Source organism: Ursus americanus, chromosome 5 (genome assembly GCF_024610735.1).
Source record: "Ursus americanus isolate L20-20 chromosome 5, mUrsAme1.1.p, whole genome shotgun sequence".
Lineage (NCBI taxonomy): Eukaryota > Metazoa > Chordata > Mammalia > Carnivora > Ursidae > Ursus > Ursus americanus.
This window is the reverse complement of record NC_142131.1, coordinates 84762678-84782056: the sequence shown is the minus strand read 5'-3', so window position 1 is coordinate 84782056 and position 19379 is coordinate 84762678. Positions and strand designations below refer to the sequence as shown.

Here is a 19379-nt window from a genome sequence, read left to right as displayed (position 1 = left end):
TCTTGCTTATGTTCATGAAGAAATGTTCTGAATACTGTCCTAGGCTGTATACCCACCCCCAAATTAGAGAATACCTCCATTCTGATACCAGAAAATGCCATCCTAATGCTCAACTAAGACTACAGTTAATAAATTATGTCACAGAGCATTTATTATCTCTGGGTACATAAACAAGAACATGAAGAAAGCAAACAAATAAATAATCTAGTTCCTAAACCATCAGATTTAAGTGTCAGGTCACAAACAAACCAAGTGCATGTTTTTTATTTTCTTCTTAATGAAATAATTGACCTTGACCAGACAACTTCAGTTATCTGACAAACATGCAGAGCCATAACTGTGCAGATGGAATTTTTTGTTGTTGTTCTGATTTTCCTGCTCCCAATTTTAAATGCTAAAGACCCCCTACAGACCATTTACAAATTTTGTGTTACTATTATCCTCTAATTCTTACACAATGAACCCGATCCCCCACTTTTTTCTTTCCTTTTTACCTTTGGCTTTTCTAGCACACACAAGTAGAGCAAAGATCATTGTACCAATGGCCAGGAGAGACAGGATAATGGCCAATCCCACTATCCAAGGACAGTCCTCGGGGAACAAGGCATCTGAAAAATAGAGATTGTCTCACTTAGTAGTATCCACCTTAGCATCAGTGACTTGGCTGCTGGGAACAAATCCCAAGAGGTTTTATTTTAGGAGACATTGCAAGGAATTACACAGATTCTAAGCCTCATCTCTCTCTCCCTGCAATTCTACAGAATTCAGGAATGCCTAAGAGGTTTCTTTTTCCTTTCTTGTTCCTAATGTATGGAGATTCAGATGGTTATTTCATAAATTATCACAATGTTTTAATATGCAGGAAAGATACAAATAATGCATCAAACATCCATGAGCCCACAATTAAGATTTAACAAACATTAATATTGCCATATTTTTGACAAATAATTCTCTTATAATAAAAATTCTACAAATGTGGGCTCCTGGGTGGATCGGTCAGTTAAGCGTCTGCCTTTGGCTCAGGTCATGATCCAGGAGACCTGAGATCCAGTCCAGAGTCAGGCTCCCTGCTCCATGGAGAGTCAGCTTCTCCCTCTGCCCCTCCCCCCACTCGTTCTGTCTCTCTCTCAACATAAATAAAATCTTTTTAAAAAAATCTACAAATGCAATAACATATTTATTTTTATCCTTTTCTCTCCTCTTTCTCCTACAGTTCCCCAAACTTAATTTACTGTGTCTTTTCTATACAATTATTTTCTACATAAACATATATGTGAGCTTGACAATATGCCAATGAATGAGAGGCATATGGAGCTTTTCTAAAGATTAAAAGAGAAATTGAGACATTTTGGATAATAAACCAAATGGGATTCATGGTCTAGGTTCTAGAGACAGAGTTTTATTTCAGTTCAAAATTTCTTATGAGTTATCTGTAAGCTAGCAACTGAAATCAGCAAAATTGACTATCATTGATATTATTCTATTAATAATGTTGTTCCAAAAGAGGCACAAAGGACACTCTCACTCAAGGACTACTATCACTTAAGATCTCAACAAGATGTCTGTGTAGTTTTTAATTGATGATTTCAAGTACATAAATATAAAAAGTTAATATATTCCATCTCTTACATTCAGATTTTCAAGAGATTTATATAGATTGCCCCAACTGATAATTTCCTCTTATGTTTTAACTCTTTTTTTTTTCTATAAAAGTTTAAGTAAGACACTGTTAATTTCCCCTCTTCTAATTTTGTTTTACTAAAGTTAGTGGAAAAACAAACAAACAAACATCCTCTATTCTGGTGTGTGTGTTTCATTCACATTTCCAAACCTCAATTTCTCTTACTAATTATCTAAACCAGTGTGACTTTCCAAATTAAAGTAGTATACAAATGACATTTTTCTTGTTGATAAAAGGTCATACAAATGTTTATCCATTGTAGAAAAATATATTGTGGCTCAGCATTTCTCTAAGTAATGGGGACACAAAAGAAATAGATATACAGTCTTGGGGAGTTTATTATTCTATCTGGGGAAATAGTGTAACATATAATCACAATAATGCATGAGTGAAGAGAGCACTTAACACAGAATGGGTTGAAGACAGCTTTCTGGGAGGATTAGGTTAGTAATGAGGGACCAGTAAGAAACTCTTAGTGACAGTTAAATGAAACAAATGTGTCAATAACAGCCTACAAGGGGTATTACATCATTGAATATGTTCAGAATTAATGTGGGGTAGGAGGAGTTGGAGACAAGGGAAAAGAGGAATGAAAGATGAAGCTGGAGAGATAAAAAAGGGCAAGAGAAAAAGCATTGTTGACAGGCTGCAATACTTCAAATAAGGATATTTGCATAGACAGGAAGTTGGAGGACATCATTTGGGCTAACTATTTCTTTGAAAGATTACTTTGGGTAGGCATAAAGAGTAGATTGTAATGTCTGAGCTTTTCTCTGCCTATGATACTAATTATATTAGTTAATGCTCATCACAGTTTTATGAGGTAGACACTAATATTAACTATATGTAACAGATGGGAACTGAGCACAGGGACCACAACACTTACCCAAGATCATGAAGCTGGTAAATGGCCTTAACAGGGTTCAACTTCAATTTGGAAGATAGGAGAAAGCACCAACTTGTGAAAAGTGGCTTTCCCTAGGCAGTGGGATCAGGAGAAGTATAGGAGGAACTTTGAAAGATTCCTCAAAATATTTTATTACCATTTGAATGGTTTTGTACGTTCACATATTCATTTTTATAAAGTAGGACAATGGCATTTCTATCACAAAAAGAAATACAGGGGCGCCTGGGTAGCGCAGTCGTTAAAAGCGTCTGCCTTCGGCTCAGGGCGTGATCCCGGCGTGCCGGGATCGAGTCCCACATCAGGCTCCTCCGCTGTGAGCCTGCTTCTTCCTCTTCCACTCCCCCTGCTGTGTTCCCTCTCTCACTGGCTGTCTCTCTGTCACATAAATAAATAAAATCTTAAAAAAAAAAAAAAAAAAGAAATACAGAACAAGTCCAAATACTAATTTTTACATGTTCTCCACATTAAGAGTTAATAGATAAACTAGAACATTCTTCTAGTCTTTGTCAGTAAGACCCTCTTGATCAACGGTGATATCTCAAGATACAGATTTTGGAGGGAACTGACCTGCAATGGAAACATGCACTTCCTTCTCCACACTAAGTATTAGGTTCCTTACAGCACAGGACACTTCTGCTCTTGAACTTTTGTCCACTGTGAGAGATGATTCCACATGAAACAGTCCATTTTCTCCTATCGCCTTTGTCTCAGAGGCTGGTGCCAATTGCAGTCCTTGATGGTCCCTCCATTGCACCTCAGGCTCTGGATACCAGTCCGTGGATGTGCAGGTCAACTTAATTTCCCTTTTATTGCCAGGCTCAATGTGAATACGAGGAATCAATCCTGAGCCTAGAATAGCCAAACAGAGACAGAGTACAATCTTCCAAGAGTTTTGTTGCCATTTTACATTTTAATTAGTGTCTATGAAACTCAGCTTTCTTATTTATAAAAGAGGGGGTTAGAAAAATAACTAGTCACAAAGAATCTGGCAGAAAACAAATCAGCTGTATCAATATTTAACAAAGTACCCAAATGCCAAGTATGTCTGTATTGTTTTCTTTCTTTTCTCTCCCCTTTGAAACATTGCTGATTATTTTATCTGACGATTCATAAATTTGGGTAGAAGAACACTCCATTAATTTATTTGCAGCCTCTAAAGCCAGAAGCACACATCAGTTGGTGTTTATCTGTGACAAATTGCTAGTCATTCTCTAAATATTTTTTTTATCCCTAATTCTAAGGAAGTTTTTTTTGTTTTTTTTTAATTTTATTCATTTATTTGGGACACAGTGAGAGAGAGAGAGAGAGAGAGAGAGAGAGAGAAGGAAAAGACAGGAGGAGGGGCAGTGGGAAAGGGACAAGAAGATTCCTTGCTGTGCAGGGAGCCTATTGTGGGCCTCCATCCTTGAACCCTGAGATCATGACTTAAGCCAAAGTCAGAAACTTAACCTACTAAGCCACCGAGGTGCCCCAAAATGTTATTTTTAATGAGTTTCTTATAATTTTGGGAATGCTACTAACATCAATGTGGTCCAAATAACTAGGTATGGGTGGCTTACTGAGCAACTGAATACTATTAGGAGCTACATTTCATTTTTTTGAAATCTTTTCTTTATTTTTTATTATGTTCCGTTAACGACTGTATAGTACATCATTAGTTTTTGATGTAGTGTTCAACGATTCATTAGTTACATATAGCACCCAGTGCATATCACAAGATGTGCCCTCCTTAATAGCCATTACCCTCTTACCCTTTCCCCTGAACCCCCTCCCTTCTGAGACCCTCAGTTTGTTTCCCAGGGTCCATAGTCTTTCATGGACTATCTTCCTCTGATTTCTCCCACTTCAGATTTCTCTCCCTTCCCCTATAAGTCCTTGGTGCTATTGCTTATGTTCTACATATGAGTGAAACTAAATTTAAATTTCAATGCAACATGTGACTAGTAGCCATCATTTTGGATAGACCACTTTGGGAAACAATGTAAGTTTTAACTGTGGATACCTCAACCCAGGTTAAGAATGCATATTCTAACCCCCTTACATTTAGGAGTGGCTTTGATATGCTGGTGGAAGTGTTTGAAGTGAAAATGATGTGTGTGTCTTCTAGAATATTTCCCTCAATGGAAGGAGATACACCTTTTCCTTCACTGTTTCTCCCTTCTCAAGCATCTATGAGTCATCTTCAAAAGTGGATTATGGCAAAACATTAAAATAAGAAATGTGTAGACCTCACAGTGTCCAGCCACTCTTCCAGCTCTGGGCTTCCTTCTCCCTTTACCTCAGAGAAAAGGAGTTCTGGTTAAAGCTACTCTCTTTTGAAGTTCAATGAATAGTAGTGTAGCATTCCACACAGTATTATGCACAGTAACTAATACAGTCTATAACAATAACAACAACAACAAAATCAAATTACAGGCATAAAATTATTCTTGTTGTGGGTTAAATTGTGTCTTCTGAAAAGGTATGTTCAAGTCTTAACCTTCAATATCTATGCCCTTATTTGGAAACCATTTTGTACGTGTAATTAGTAAAGAGGAAATTATATGGGATTAAGGTGGGTCCTAATTCAAAATAACTGTGGCCTGTATAAACAGAAAGAATTTGGATAATTGGGACCATAATCCTGATGACAACTTGATTGTGGACTCTGGCATCCATGACTGTGAGAATATGCATTTCTGTTGTTTTCAGGCCATCCCGTTTGTAGTAATTTGTTATGGCAGCCCTATTAACTTGATGAAGGAAAATTATCTAATGTCATTTGATGTTGCATTGATGACCAGACTCTGATAAACACCAGGAGGAGGTGACTAGTCAATAGCTTGCTGCACCAGTTATGACCTCACTGGCACAGTCGTGCCCTCCAGTGCTGGTACTGACAAATGTTACTCTCAGAATACAATACCTTTGAGAATCAGTAGAGCATCATGGTTGTGAGGATAAGCTCTAGAGTCAACGGTGTATTTGTTCTGGCATCAGTGACCCAGTGTAACTAATGACCCAGTCTCTCTATACCTCTATTCCCTTTTTGTAAAATGAGGATAAAAATTGTCTCAAGTCAGATGATGGGTGTAAAGATTGCTTCATATAAAGTGTTTACTGGGTTGTAATAAATAAATATTACTCATCTTTTTTTTTTTTAAGATTTTACTTGACAGAGAAAGAGAGAGTGCACAAGCATGGTGAGTGGCAGGCAGAGGGAGAGGGAGAACCAGGCTCCCCACTGGGCAGGGAGCCTAATGTGGGGCTGAATCCCAAGACCCTGGGATCATGACCTAAGCAGAAGGCAGTTACTTAACTGACTGAGCCACCCAGGAGCCCCTACTCATCTTAAATAGTTCATCAATTAATTATACAAAGAAAAGATGGTTTTCATCTGCTGGGTTCTTTCCATTTGAAAGGTCATCCCATTGTACTTGGTGTATTCAGGTTACCTCCTAAGAGTTGAAGGAAAATGAAATTATGGGTGGGTATGTTCTAAAGACAATATTATATTTATCAGGTTTTTATAGAAACACAATAAGTGTTTCATTAGTGTCAGAATTTCTGGGAAAGAAAAATAATGTATTTCAAATTATGCCATTCTGTTTATCTTATTAAATGTGTGAGCTAAGGGGGGCGCCTGGGTGGCACAGCGGTTAAGCGTCTGCCTTCGGCTCAGGGTGTGATCCCGGCGTTGTGGGATCGAGCCCCACATCAGGCTCCTCCGCTATGAGCCTGCTTCTTCCTCTCCCACTCCCCCTGCTTGTGTTCCCTCTCTCGCTGGCTGTCTCTATCTCTGTCGAATAAATAAATAAAATCTTTAAAAAAAATGTGTGAGCTAAGGGTAAAACACAACCTCTGAATACAGCATCAATTAAAAATAAGAGTGGGAATTATGGGTGGTAATAATTTCAGAGGTTTAAAACATGTATTCCAAGGGTTGCCTTAGCATTAATGACTAAATTTGAATTATGACGTCAAGACTAAAGGGTCAAAGTGGAGAAAATCTTCTCACCAGGAGAGGAAACCAGGTCAACTTGCTTGTCCTATTATTGTGGGTTTCTTTTCTCTTCTTTTCTTTTCTTTTTTCTTTTCTTTTCTTCTTTCTTTTTTTCCATTTTACTAATTTAAATTCAATTAATTAACATATAATGTATTATTTGTTTCAGGGGTACAGGTCTGTGATTATCAGTCTTATATAATACCCGGTGCTCATTACAAAACATACCCTCCCCAGTGTCCATCACCCAGTTACCCCATCCCCTCTCCCCTCCAGCAACCCTCAGTTTGTTTCCTATGATTAAGAGTCTCTTATGATTTGTTGCCCTCTCTGATTTTGTTTTGTTTCATTTTTTCCTCTCTTCCCTTATGGTCCTCTGCCTTGTTTCTTAAATTCGACATATCAGTGAGATTATATGATAATTGCCTTTCTCTGATTGACTTATTTTGTGTAATATAATACCCTCTAATTCCATCTATGTCATTCCAAATTGCGAGATTTCATTTTTTGATGGCTGCATAATATTCTATTGTGTATATACGTATGTATGTGTGAGTGTACATACCACATCTTCTTTACCCAGTCATCTGTTGATGGACATCTGGGTTCTTTCCTTAGTTTGGCTATTGTGGACATTGCTGTTATAAACATTGGGGTGCAGGTGCCCCTTTGGATCACTGTATTTATAACATTGGGGTAAATACCCAGTAGTGCAATTGCTGGGTTGTAAGGTAACTCTATTTTCAACATTTTGAGGAACCTCCATATTGTTTCCCAGAGTGACTGCACCAGCTTGCATTCCCACCAACAGTATAGGAGGGTTCCCCTTTCTTTATTGAGGGTTTCTAACTAGCATGCTTGAGACCTGGATGGTTTCTGACAGTACAGGCTGAGTAAAATACATTCTTTATCTATTTTAAAAGCCTGGGATTTTCATTGTCTTATGGCCAAGGCAGGGAGAAAAAACTTATAGTATTCAGTATTATGAGGCTATCCTAACATGCCACCCAGTATCAGTGTCTTCAATTTTATTTCTTGTCTCTTAGGAAGTATTTTGGTTGCACTTGCAGCCTATACTTGTGGTTGCCCTAATAGTTATTGATTGATGAATTTGTTTACCTGTACCCTGCAAGTGTCAAACTAGTTAGATAGTAGAGGACAAGGATGGTTATTGATTTTAAGAAGACTTTAATGTTGGTGTTCACTGAATCTGTGTTCTGCAAAAATTTTATTACCCACAAGCCCCTGTATATTTAAACAGAACAGGGAATGTATTGATTCTGTTGTGACCCAAGTTAGAGAAGAATCTTTCCTGTAGGAGATAGTGTAGGACTGTGAAGCTGCCTGCACAGATTGCAACTCTATCAGGAACTGGCTCTTCATCTTGGGGCAAATATAACTCCTCCAGAAAGGAGAAATGGATTAAAGAAATTCATGCCAGAAATTGCAGTAACTAAGGGAATCAAAAGAAATCATGAGATCTCCAGCTAGAGAACATCAAGGAATCAGTCTGAAGATCTGAACCACATGAAAACTCCTAATGCCATGCAGCACCAGACACTACTTTGCATTGTGTATGGGTCTTGGACACAAGTGGATCCAACCCGGGAAGGACAATACAAGGTCATAAATAATTCACCTGGAGGAGGTGAGAGCATTGAATCAGCATAAGACTTTATGTTCCTGATTTATAATTACTAAGAACACCAGGTACAAAATGAGATGGCTCCCGCATAATCAGCAAAATGTGGTAAAAAGCAGCCCACTTGAAACGCGTTCTAAGTACAACCCCCTACATTTAGGGAGTAGAGAGGTCTTTATTTGGAAAAAACATTTGGATTCCTTAGAAGATATTTGTGATCATTATTAAATCAATATTTATATACAAGTTTATATTACAATAGCCAGAGGGAGATAAAATTTCCTAAGAATTTAGAAGTAAGTCACTTTTCATTAATTTGGAATGTATTCTATGGGTGCACTGTAAAAGATTACATTTGCAAATAATTTACTTATTTCAAATATAAAATCCAGACATTTCTATTGCATATAGGGAACATGAGAATGTGCAACAAATTCCTTTGGTTATTGTGGAGACTTCTGGGCTTAATATAAAGTTGGATGGAATTCATGGCTATTGTTTGTAATATTTGTCCACAGTGCAAATTTAAAATGTTGCCATAGGATTTACTCTAGTTTTAATTTAAAAAAATGTTCTTAAGTAGAAAATACAACTTCTCTTGCATATATCATTTGGAAAAATCAATGAAGTGATGTATCAGATGATGTCATCTAAAAGACATAGGAGATTGTAAAGTAGATTCTAGAAAATGTGTCAATTAACCTCTGTGGAAACTCAAAACAAATTCAAGCACAAACACATTATCACAGTTTAGTGGTAATAGCTTCAGGATAAGAAATACAGTATTCTAAATAATCTAGGGTAAAATGGAAGAATAATGGGAAATTGTTTTCTATTTAGTGATAGAATAACTCTATACAAAGAACAAGTAAGTCTGAGATAAAGAAAATTGAGATGATCCTAAGAAATGACATGTTGTTCATTGAAGAAGCAACAGCAGCAACTGGCTCTCAAATTCAAGGCTCCTAGGAACGGTTTATCTAAGGTTTAGGAAATGTCTGTAGGACTTCTAGAACTGGATGTCTAACATATGGATTGCTTCAGAAGTTACCACAATAGAGTGAAAGATACCTGCTCCAAAGGTAAAAGATGAATGGATGGACATAATTTCTCATCATCCCTGTTAGTGCCTGGTTAAATGCCTCCCTGTGAGTGACACTCATTTGCATACAGTAGAGACGAATTATGCAGGGATCTGACTAAAAAAGAATGTCATACTGAGAGTCAGCAATACCACATCTGACTGGACTATTGCCAGAGTGGGCAGCAGCAAGGTGCAGAAAACCCAGCCTGACAGCAGGCTGGTGAGATTCTCTCTCACCTCTGTTTAATTCCTTCTGTGTTTCAGAATAGAGACTAAGATACATTTCTGGAACTCTTCTGAGATAGATAGTACCTACTATAATACTTGTTCTTTCTTTCCTTCAAAGTAATGATGTTGGCATAGAAAAGATGCACATATATTTATACTACAGGCAAAGAATTTTGGGACAGACTGATTAGATTAAATATTTAAACTTATCATTCCATGATAGTGTTATATAAATTCAGCCACCTCAATGCATATCCACAGATACTTTAGACTGCTGATAGAGAAACCAACACAATTTGTGCAGGAGTTTTCATTGCAGCGACTCACCTGTGACCAACACCTTGATTTGTGCTTTATTGTAGTATAAGGAGCTCTCAAAGAAACAACTGTATTCTCCTCCATCTGCAGGTTGGATTGGATGGATCCTTAGGGCAACGTGCCCTTTGCTAATATTCTCCTTCAGGAACTCTGTCCTCCCTTGGTACTCTGGCCTCTGCTCCTCCATTTTATTCTGGGAAGTACTATAACGATGCACCAGGCCAAAAGGATCAATCCGATACCATCGCACTTCCATATTCTGAGCATCCATTGATGGGCTGAGCTGGCAGGACAACACAGCCTCTTCCCCAACCAAGGCAATGACTGGTGCTCTAGGTCCTATCACATGGAATTGCCCTGGAAGTAATTTTGAAAACAAAGGAATCATCACTGAGACTCTGAAGGCATGATTGAGACCATCTGATCAGTAAACAAAGACCAGGCTAACTGACATAGTGAGTTGTAGACAATTAATGAACAGATCTAAAATAAGGAAACACAATACACTGTTGGTGTTAGAAATAGTAGAGAATATGAAGCCAATGTGCAACAGTCATATGATCTTAACAAAAAATTAATTGGGTTTTCCCTTTGCCTATGATTGGAATTCAAATATGTAAATCTCATTGTTTATGCCTTATATGCATTCCAGTGTTATAAAATATTATCAATGAACAGATGAGAATATTGAGTCACTCAAAAATTAATGGTTGAGTCAGTCAGTGATTAATGAATTGAGTGAATGGTAAATTTCCTCCAAATACATTTTTTTAAATTTTTTATTATATTGATAGTCACCATACAGTACATCCTTAGTTTTTGATGTACTGTCCCCTAAATACTTAATCATGAAGGCACAAACTGAGAATTCTAATAGCAACAACCAATTATTTCCTTGTTTTAAAACATATATTACCTAATATTATAAAACTTATAATGAAATATAATGTGAAACATTTAAAATGAATTTTTTGTGTTAAGAAAAAATACAACACTATTTATATTTTTTCATTTTAGAAAATAAGTGTAAGATCCTTTATACAACATAAATTTTCTATAGTATTACAATAGTATAGGCATAATTAGAAACCATAGGTTAAATGCAAATCTTAAAAAAAATAAATTTTGCCTGGTTTAAATCTTTTAAACAGCTACATAATCTTTTGTTCCAATATTAACATTTAAATATCTCTTTCTTAAGGATCTAGGGGTATCGTTTTGAAATGTAAACATCAAAAATGATAGCATTCCCATCTCTCTGTCACTGTGCATATTTAACCTAGACACACATGGTTCCAAGTTATAACTGCTTGCTTGTCATATATGTCAGGAAAGTTCTATTTTTCTTTTGGATAGAAGCAATGAACTAACACAGCACCCCCCCCCCCAACTACTAGATGAACTTAAAATGATGTGTAGCAAAAAGTGTGCTAAACTATTTCAGTTAAGGACAATTTTTATTGTATATTCTGAGAAATGCATGTACTAGATTGAACTAACTTGACTGGAAAAGTGGGTGAGATTTCTTTCTCTCTTGCAGTCTCACTGATTGTTACATGATCAATTTCATTAGCAAATTGCTTACAGTGGGCATTACAATCTGGTTTGGTCCTTATTATTCATGAAACAATTCATTTCACTTTTATTGAAGAATAATTGACATTCCATATTGTATTCATTCCAGATGTACACCATAGTGATACAATAAAAAACGTTCACCATCTCATACAATGCTGTTAAAATATTATTGACTATATTCCCTATCCTGTATATTACATCCCAATGTCTTATTTTATAACTGGAAGATGGTACCTCTTAATCCCCTTCATTTCTCTTCCATCATCCATCCATCCATCATTCCCTGACCTCTGGCAACCATCAGTTTGTTCTCTGTTTCTATGATTTTGTTTCTGGGTTGTTCATTTGTTTTGTTTTTAGATTCCACATATAAGTGAAATTAAGTGGTATTTGTGTTTATTTGTCTCACTTATATGTTTTAACTCAATTCATGTTTTCATGAATGGCAAGATTTTATTCTTTCTTAAGGCTGAATATGAGTCCAGTGTGTGTGTGTGTTTGTGTGTGCATGTGAGTGTGTAATTTCCTTCTTTATCTATTTACTGATTCACAGATTAGGTTGTTTCCATGTCCCGGCAATTGTAAAAAAATGCTGCAAATATTTTGGAATGCATGTGTCTTTTCAAATTAATGTTTTTGTTTTCCAAATACTTAGAAGTAGACTACCGAATTGTATGGTAGTCTATTTTTTTTAGAAACATCCATACTAATTTCCATAGAATATGCAGCAATTTGCGTTCCCACCTACAGTGCATATGGATTCCCTTTACTCCCTCCTCATCACACTAGTTATTCCTTGTCCTTTTGATACTAGCTATTCTGACAGGTATGAAGTGGTGTGTCGTTATGGTTTTGACTTGTATTTCCCTGATACTTAGTAAAACGTAGCATCTTTTCATGTGCCTGTAGTCCATCTGTACATCTTCTTTGGAAAATATCTATCTAGGTTCTCTGCACATTTTTGATTCCTATTTTTCCCATGTATTTGGCTAACATGAGTTTTCATATATTTGGATGTATTTGGATTCGTTATTGGATATATCATTTAAGAATATCTTCTCCAATTCAGTGGTTTGTCTCTTTGTTCAATTTTGTTGTTGTTCTTGTTTTGTTGTTTTTTACTTTTGTTTTGTGTTTCCTTTTCTGTGAAACACCTTTTTAATATACTGTGGTCTTTCTTTCTCTTTCTTTCTTTCTTTCTTTCTTTCTTTCTTTCTTTCTTTCTTTCTTTCTTTCTTCTTTCTTTCTCTTTCTTTCTTTCTTTCTTTCTTTCTTTCTTTCTTTCTTTCTTTCTTTCTTTCTTTCTTTCTTTCATTATGTTCAGTTAGCCAACATATGCTACATCATTAGTTATTGATGTAGTGTTCAATGATTCATTAGTTGCATATTATACTCAATTATTAATAATTACAATTATTACTTATTTATTATTCATTAGTTGCATATTACACTCAATTATTAATAATTACAATCATTTATTTATTTATTTATTTATTTATTTTTGTTTTGTTATCCTAGGTTGAGTAGATGTATTAAAAAAAACGTCAGGGTGCCTGAGTGGCTCAGTTGTTAAGCGTCTGCCTTCGGCCCAAGGAGTGATCCCAGGCTTCTGGGATTGAGCTCCGCATGGGGCTCCCTGCTCCACTGGGAGCCTGCTTCTTCTCCCATTCCCCCTGCTTGTGTTCTCTCTCACACTGGCTGTGCCTCTCTCTGTCAAATAAATAAATATTTTTTTTTAAGATTTTATTTATTTGTGTGACAGCCAGCCAGCGAGAGAGGGAACACAAGCAGGGGGAGTGGGAGAGGAAGAAGCAGGCTCCCAGGGGAGGAGCCTGATGTGGGGCTCAATCCCAGATCGCCGGGATCACGCCCTGAGCCGAAGGCAGACGCTTAACAACTGCGCTACCCAGGCGCCCCACAAAAATTTTAAAAAATGTCATTAAGAATGATATCAAGAGGGAGGCAGACAAGATGGTGTAAGAGTAGGGGACCTCACTTCATTTTGTCCCTGGAATTTAGTTGGATATCTATCAAAGCATTCTAAACACCCACAAATTCAGCCTGAGAGGGAAGAAAATATATGTGGATATCTACAAGTAGAAAAATGACTGCGCTTTGCAAGGTAGAAGGTGTGGAGTCATGAATCTGCAGGAAAATATCAGAAGATAATGGAGAGGTGAGGAAGCCTCCATAAGCTGTCTACTGGAAAGTGATATTACACTGGATAGCAAAATTGGAAGCCTTAGAAATCTGCTCCAGGTAGAGACATCCCTTTCTGGAAAGGGCTCAGGGGATGGAAAAGGCAAAATTCTAGGTAGGTCACTGTGGTCTCAGGATCCCAGGAGATACAAAAAGAACCAAGTTGCCTGAACTGATAGAGTGCCCAAAGAGCTAGGCAAGAAAACTGGTTATAGTCGGCAATCCCAGGAGGTACTCTTAGCTCTGGTCTCTGTAAACCACAGCCAGAATGGTAAGGAGACCGCTCTTTGCCTGAACACCAGGTAAAAGACTAGAATGTGTGGGCTCTTTACCATCCCCTGGTGGGGATAAAGCAGGTGTGCTGATCACTGGGCAAAAGTTCTCAGGGTGGTAGCAGCCCCAGAAAGGACAGTTAGGGTGACACCCAGCCATGGACTTGAAGGAGCAGAGCAAGGTGTGTGTGTGTGAGTCCACAAATACTCCCAGTCCCAAAGACACAAAAGGCAGAGATGCTCATGGGTCCCTGGAAATCCCCCCAGGAGAATTGCAGTGGACTTGACCTATGGGTTTCTGTGGTGAAGAAGGGGGATCCTGATCTTGTGATTCTGTTCTGGTGAGCCGGTCATGGCCATTTTTGCTCTAACCCTTTGAAGAGGGGCAGAAAGCTGCCAAGGAACAAAAGCCACATGAAGGGCCAGCTTACATTAGGCTCATCCCCCTGAAAAGGGGTGGGGGACTCCACCCAGGCAAAGATATCAGAAAAGCAGTGAAAAAACCACCCCCCCAGACAGACTGGAAGAAGAGGAGAATGATAAGCTTATGGATCCCACAAGACTAACAATCCAGCACCAGGGAAAATAGTATATTGAGCTCCACGCATTTCCTCATGATTTGTTTATCCTTCAATTTAAAATTTTCCATTTTTGGGGCGCCTGGGTGGCACAGCGGTTAAGCGTCTGCCTTCGGCTCAGGGCGTGATCCCGGCGTTATGGGATCGAGCCCCACATCAGGCTCCACTGCTGTGAGCCTGCTTCTTCCTCTCCCACTCCCCCTGCTTGTGTTCCCTCTCTCGCTGGCTGTCTCTATCTCTGTCAAATAAATAAATAAAATCTTAAAAAAAAATAAAATAAAATAAAATTTTCCATTTTTTTCTTTACCCTTTTTTATTTCAATTAGATTCTTATTTTACCAGCTTATGCATTTAAGTTGCCTTTTAACTTTTATTTTTTCACATCTACATTTTAAAGATATATGCTTCAGTCTAGTTCTTTTTTCTCTATATTCAATTTTATTTTATATAAATATAAATGTTGCTTTCTTGCAATTTTGTGATGTAGTGTCTTCTAACACAGAGACCAAAATTAAATCAAGAATAAGAGGACCACACTGCTTTGTCTACCTTTTGAGATTATAGTCTCCCCCCCCCACACACACAGTTTTTTAATATATAGTTTTGTTGCATTTGTGCTTTGTGTGCTTTTATGTGGTGGCTTCTGACCACTTTGGATTTTACTAGTGTGTATTTTCTTGGATCATGATTGATATTTTGGACTAGGTTCATAAGCTTACCTATCCTTCCATGAGCAGAATAACTGGAAGGAGAAAGTCACAACAAAGAAGCAGAGGCAATGTTCTCAGCCACAGAGCTAATCAATATGGTTATAAGTAAGTTGTCAGAGATGGAATTCAGGATAACAATAATAAAGTTAATGGATAGGGTTGAAAAAAAACCCATAAATGACAATACCAAATCTCTAAGGTTGGAAATGAAATCTAATCAGGCTGAAATTAAAAATGCTATGAATGAGTTGTAAGCTAAATTGGTCTAACAGCTAGGGTCAGTGAGGCAGAAGAGACAATAAGTGATCTAGAGGACAGGCTGATGGAAAGGAAGGAAGTGGAGGAAAAGAAAGACAACCAATAACCCATGAAGAAAGTCTTAGATCAATTGATGATGCTATGAAAGGAAACAGTGTCAGATTTATTGGAGTGCCCAAGGGGGTGGAGAGAGAGAGAGGGCCAGAAGATATATTTGAGTGAATCATAGCTGAGAACTTCCCTAATCTAGGGAGGGAAGAAGGCATCCATGCCCAAGAGGGCATGGTTAAAATCAATAAAAATCAATGAAATCAATAAAATAAAATCAATAAAAATCAATAAAAATAAATCAACACACTGACATATAATAGTGAAGTTTCCAAATCTTAGAGTGAAAGAAGCAGCTAGGGAGATAAGGTTCCTTACATATGGAGGGGGGATCATCAGAATAACATCAGACCTATACACAGAAACCTCACAAGCCAGAAAGTGCTGGCATGACATATTCAGGGTACTAAATGAGAAAACCATGCAGCCAAAAATACTTTATCCAGCAAGGCTATCATTCAGAATGGAAGGAGAGAGAAAGAATTTCCAGGACAGGCAGATACTGAAAGAATATGTAACAACCAAGCCAGCCTTGCAAGAAATATTAAAGGGGATACTGTAAATGAAGAGAGAACCCAAGAGTAACATAGAAAGTAACAGAGATAATCTACAGAAACAGGAGTTTACAGGCAATACAATGGTACTAAATTTTTATCTTTCAATAGCTACTCTGAATGTAAATGTGTTGAATGCTCCAACCAAAAGACACAGGGTATCAGATTGGATAAAAAAGCAAGAACCGTTCATATGCTGTCTACAGAAGACTCATTTTAGACCTAAAGACACCTCCAGATTGAAAATGAGGGAGTGGAATTTACACACTAATGGACATCAAAAGAAAGCTGGGGTAGTAATCCTCATATCAGAAAAATTAGACTTTAAACCAAAGACTGTTGTAAGAGATGTAGAGGGATATTATATCACATTTTAAGGTTCTATCCAGCAAGAAAAGCTAACAACTGTAAATATTTATGCCTTCAATGTGGGAGCAGCCAATTCTATAAACCAATTAATACCCTAATTAAAGAAATACATTGATCGTAATACATCAACAGTATGGGATTTCAACACCTTACTCAAAGCAATGGACAGATCATCTAAGCAGAAGATCAACAAAGAAAGAAAGGCTTTGAATAACTCACTGGACCAGATGGACTTCAAAGATACATACAGAACATTCCATCCTCAAACAACAGAATACTCATTCTTCTCGAGTGTGCATGGAACTTTCTCCAGAATAGATCACATACCAGGTCACAAATCACGCCTCAACCAATACCAGAAGTTTGAAATTATTCCCTGCATATTTCAGACCACAGTGCTTTGAAACAGGAACTCAATCACAAGAAGAAATTTGGAAGGACACCAAGCACTTGGAGGTTAAAGAACATCCTGCTAAAGAATGAATGGGTCAACTAGGAAATTTAAGAACTTAAACAATTCATGCAAACTAATGAGAATGAAAACATATCGGTTGAAAATCTATGGGATACTGCAAAGGCAGTCCTAAGAGGGAAGTCCATAGCAATCCAAACCTCACTCAAAAAATTAGAAAAAAATTTACCTTTGCTATAATCATTTTTATATATTTATTATTTTTTATTAAGATCAATTAGCCAACATATAACACATCATTATTTTTTTAATTAATATTTTTTATTATATTATGTTAGTCACCATACAGTACACCCCTAGTTTTTGATGTAAAATTCCATGATTCATTACTTGCGTATAACACTCGGTACACCATGCAATACGTGCCCTTTTTTAATACGCATCACTGGCCTATCCCAATCCCTCACCCCCCTCCCCTCTGAAGCCCTCAGTTTGTTTCCCAGAGTCCGTAGTCTCTCATGGTTCATTCCCCCTTCTGTTTACCCCCCCTTTCTTCTTCCCTTTCTTCTCCTACCAATCTTCCTACTTCTTATGTTCCATAAATGAGTGAAACCATATGATAATTGCCTTTCTCTGCTTCACTTATTTCACTTAGCATAATCCCCTCCAGTTCCATCCATGTCAATGCAAATGGTGGGTATTCATCATTTATGATAGCTGAGTAATATTCCATTGTATATAAGAAACACATATTCTTTATCCATTCATCTGTTGAGGGACATCTCATTTCATATATACAATGGAATATTACTCAGCTCTATGCAATTTTGAAAATTATAAGGAGATGTGATTGAGTAAAACACAATAACAAACCAAGAAAAAAAACACAGCATATAGGGAATTCAACAGAAATACCAGAAACTGGAACTTCCAAGTTTATGCCTGAGATGAAGATATAACAGAAACAGACCTCATTGAATACAATGAAAATATTGATTTTAAATATATGGAAAACATATTACATAAAACAGGAACATAGATGAGACTTCTAGAAGTAGAGATGATTAAACATATGCAAGTGAGAGAATGGAGGTTATTGTCAACTTCAGGAAAAATGAAAGTACATGACAGGATGCGCTACTGAATTAGTAGGAAAGGACATTTGCATTGTCAAGTTGACACAATAACTTAAGGTGGGTTTGACCTAAATATTCAACATGACTCTATTAACCTTATGAAGAAAGGAGGTGGAGAAGAACACAGTGTGGGGTAATTAAGTAATTATCTTTCATGCTTGAAAGATCATATTGGAAAATTATAAATAATGAAACAAGAAATACCATATTTAAGAATACAGAAACATCAGAGGCAACAAGCCAGAAAAGTCAACAGTGATTAGTTCCAAAATTTAGGCAAAATTCCTGATTTGGAAGTATTTTTTAGTATTGTTTTACTTTTTAAAAATGTTGCTTTAAAGGTAAGAGAACTAGGGGCACCTGGGTGGCTCAGTCAATTAAGTGTCCAACTCTTGATTTTGGCTCAGGTCATGTTTCAGGGTCCTGAGATCGAGCCCTGAATGGGGCTCCAAGGTGAGCATGGAGCCTGCTTAAAACTCTTTCTCTCTTTCTCCTTCTGTCCCTTCCCCTCTGCTTGTGCTCTCTCTTTCTCAAAAAAATAAAACAAATAAATGTAAAAAGATATTAAAATAATAAAGAAAAAGGAAATTAAAGGAAATTAAAATACTTTCCATATTGTTAGGATTTCAGAGATGATTATGGATCCTGGAACCACCATATAGCAGATGTGGGTAAACCTTAATTATAGGCATAGTATAGGAGAATTATCATTTTTTGAAAATTAATTTATAAAATCATAATAAATACCTACTGGGCCCAGAATTTATAATTGGTGATTCAGTTTTTATAATAACAGCAAATTAATTCACCATACTTGGCTATCTATTACTGTAGAAAAACTATTGATAATTTTTGTTTCTTTTACAGATTGATTTTACTTTTTTTATTTTTTTAGTTTATATTTGGTAACTTCAAAAATTAATTTTATCTGTGTCTTTTTGAATATTTTCTTGGGAAAACCTCATCAAAAAGAATTACTAGGCCAATGTATCTGGACACATTTAGCTGTTTGCTTGCTTCTTTTTAACACTAGGAAGTTTTATCAAGTCCTTTGAAAACAACAGGCATCTAATTTGAATTCATACTTTTGACTGAATATGGAATATTTTCATCTACTTTCTGACGTTATTTGAATGCTTTATTTTTGTGGAAAATTATGTCTAGTTCTTTGACAATATTTTAATTGAATTTGTATTAAAAGCTTGATTTCACAGGTTATGTTTTTCAATTTTCTACAAGTTCCTTTTCTAATTTACAGATTTTTACTCAATTTATTTCTCATGTTTTTGTAGACAATATGTTCTGAAGTAGAGGACTGAGCCATACTTTCAGAGTTTAAATTTACCTCTCTTTCTTTGTTTCT

General features: G+C 36.7%; 1 protein-coding gene across 1 annotated transcript in view; it reads right to left on the bottom strand.

Moving 5' to 3' along the window:
• The window catches only part of LOC123791162 (butyrophilin subfamily 1 member A1-like), a 61566-nt gene that overhangs the window by 30062 nt on the left and 12125 nt on the right, over window positions 1-19379 (bottom strand). Inside the window, exons 2-3 of the mRNA XM_087862474.1 lie at window positions 9852-10199; window positions 3156-3437 (exon numbers count right to left, since the gene is read on the bottom strand). Of these exons, the coding sequence (XP_087718600.1) occupies window positions 3156-3437; window positions 9852-10199 (630 nt within the window). The remainder of the gene's footprint in view (window positions 1-3155; window positions 3438-9851; window positions 10200-19379) is intronic.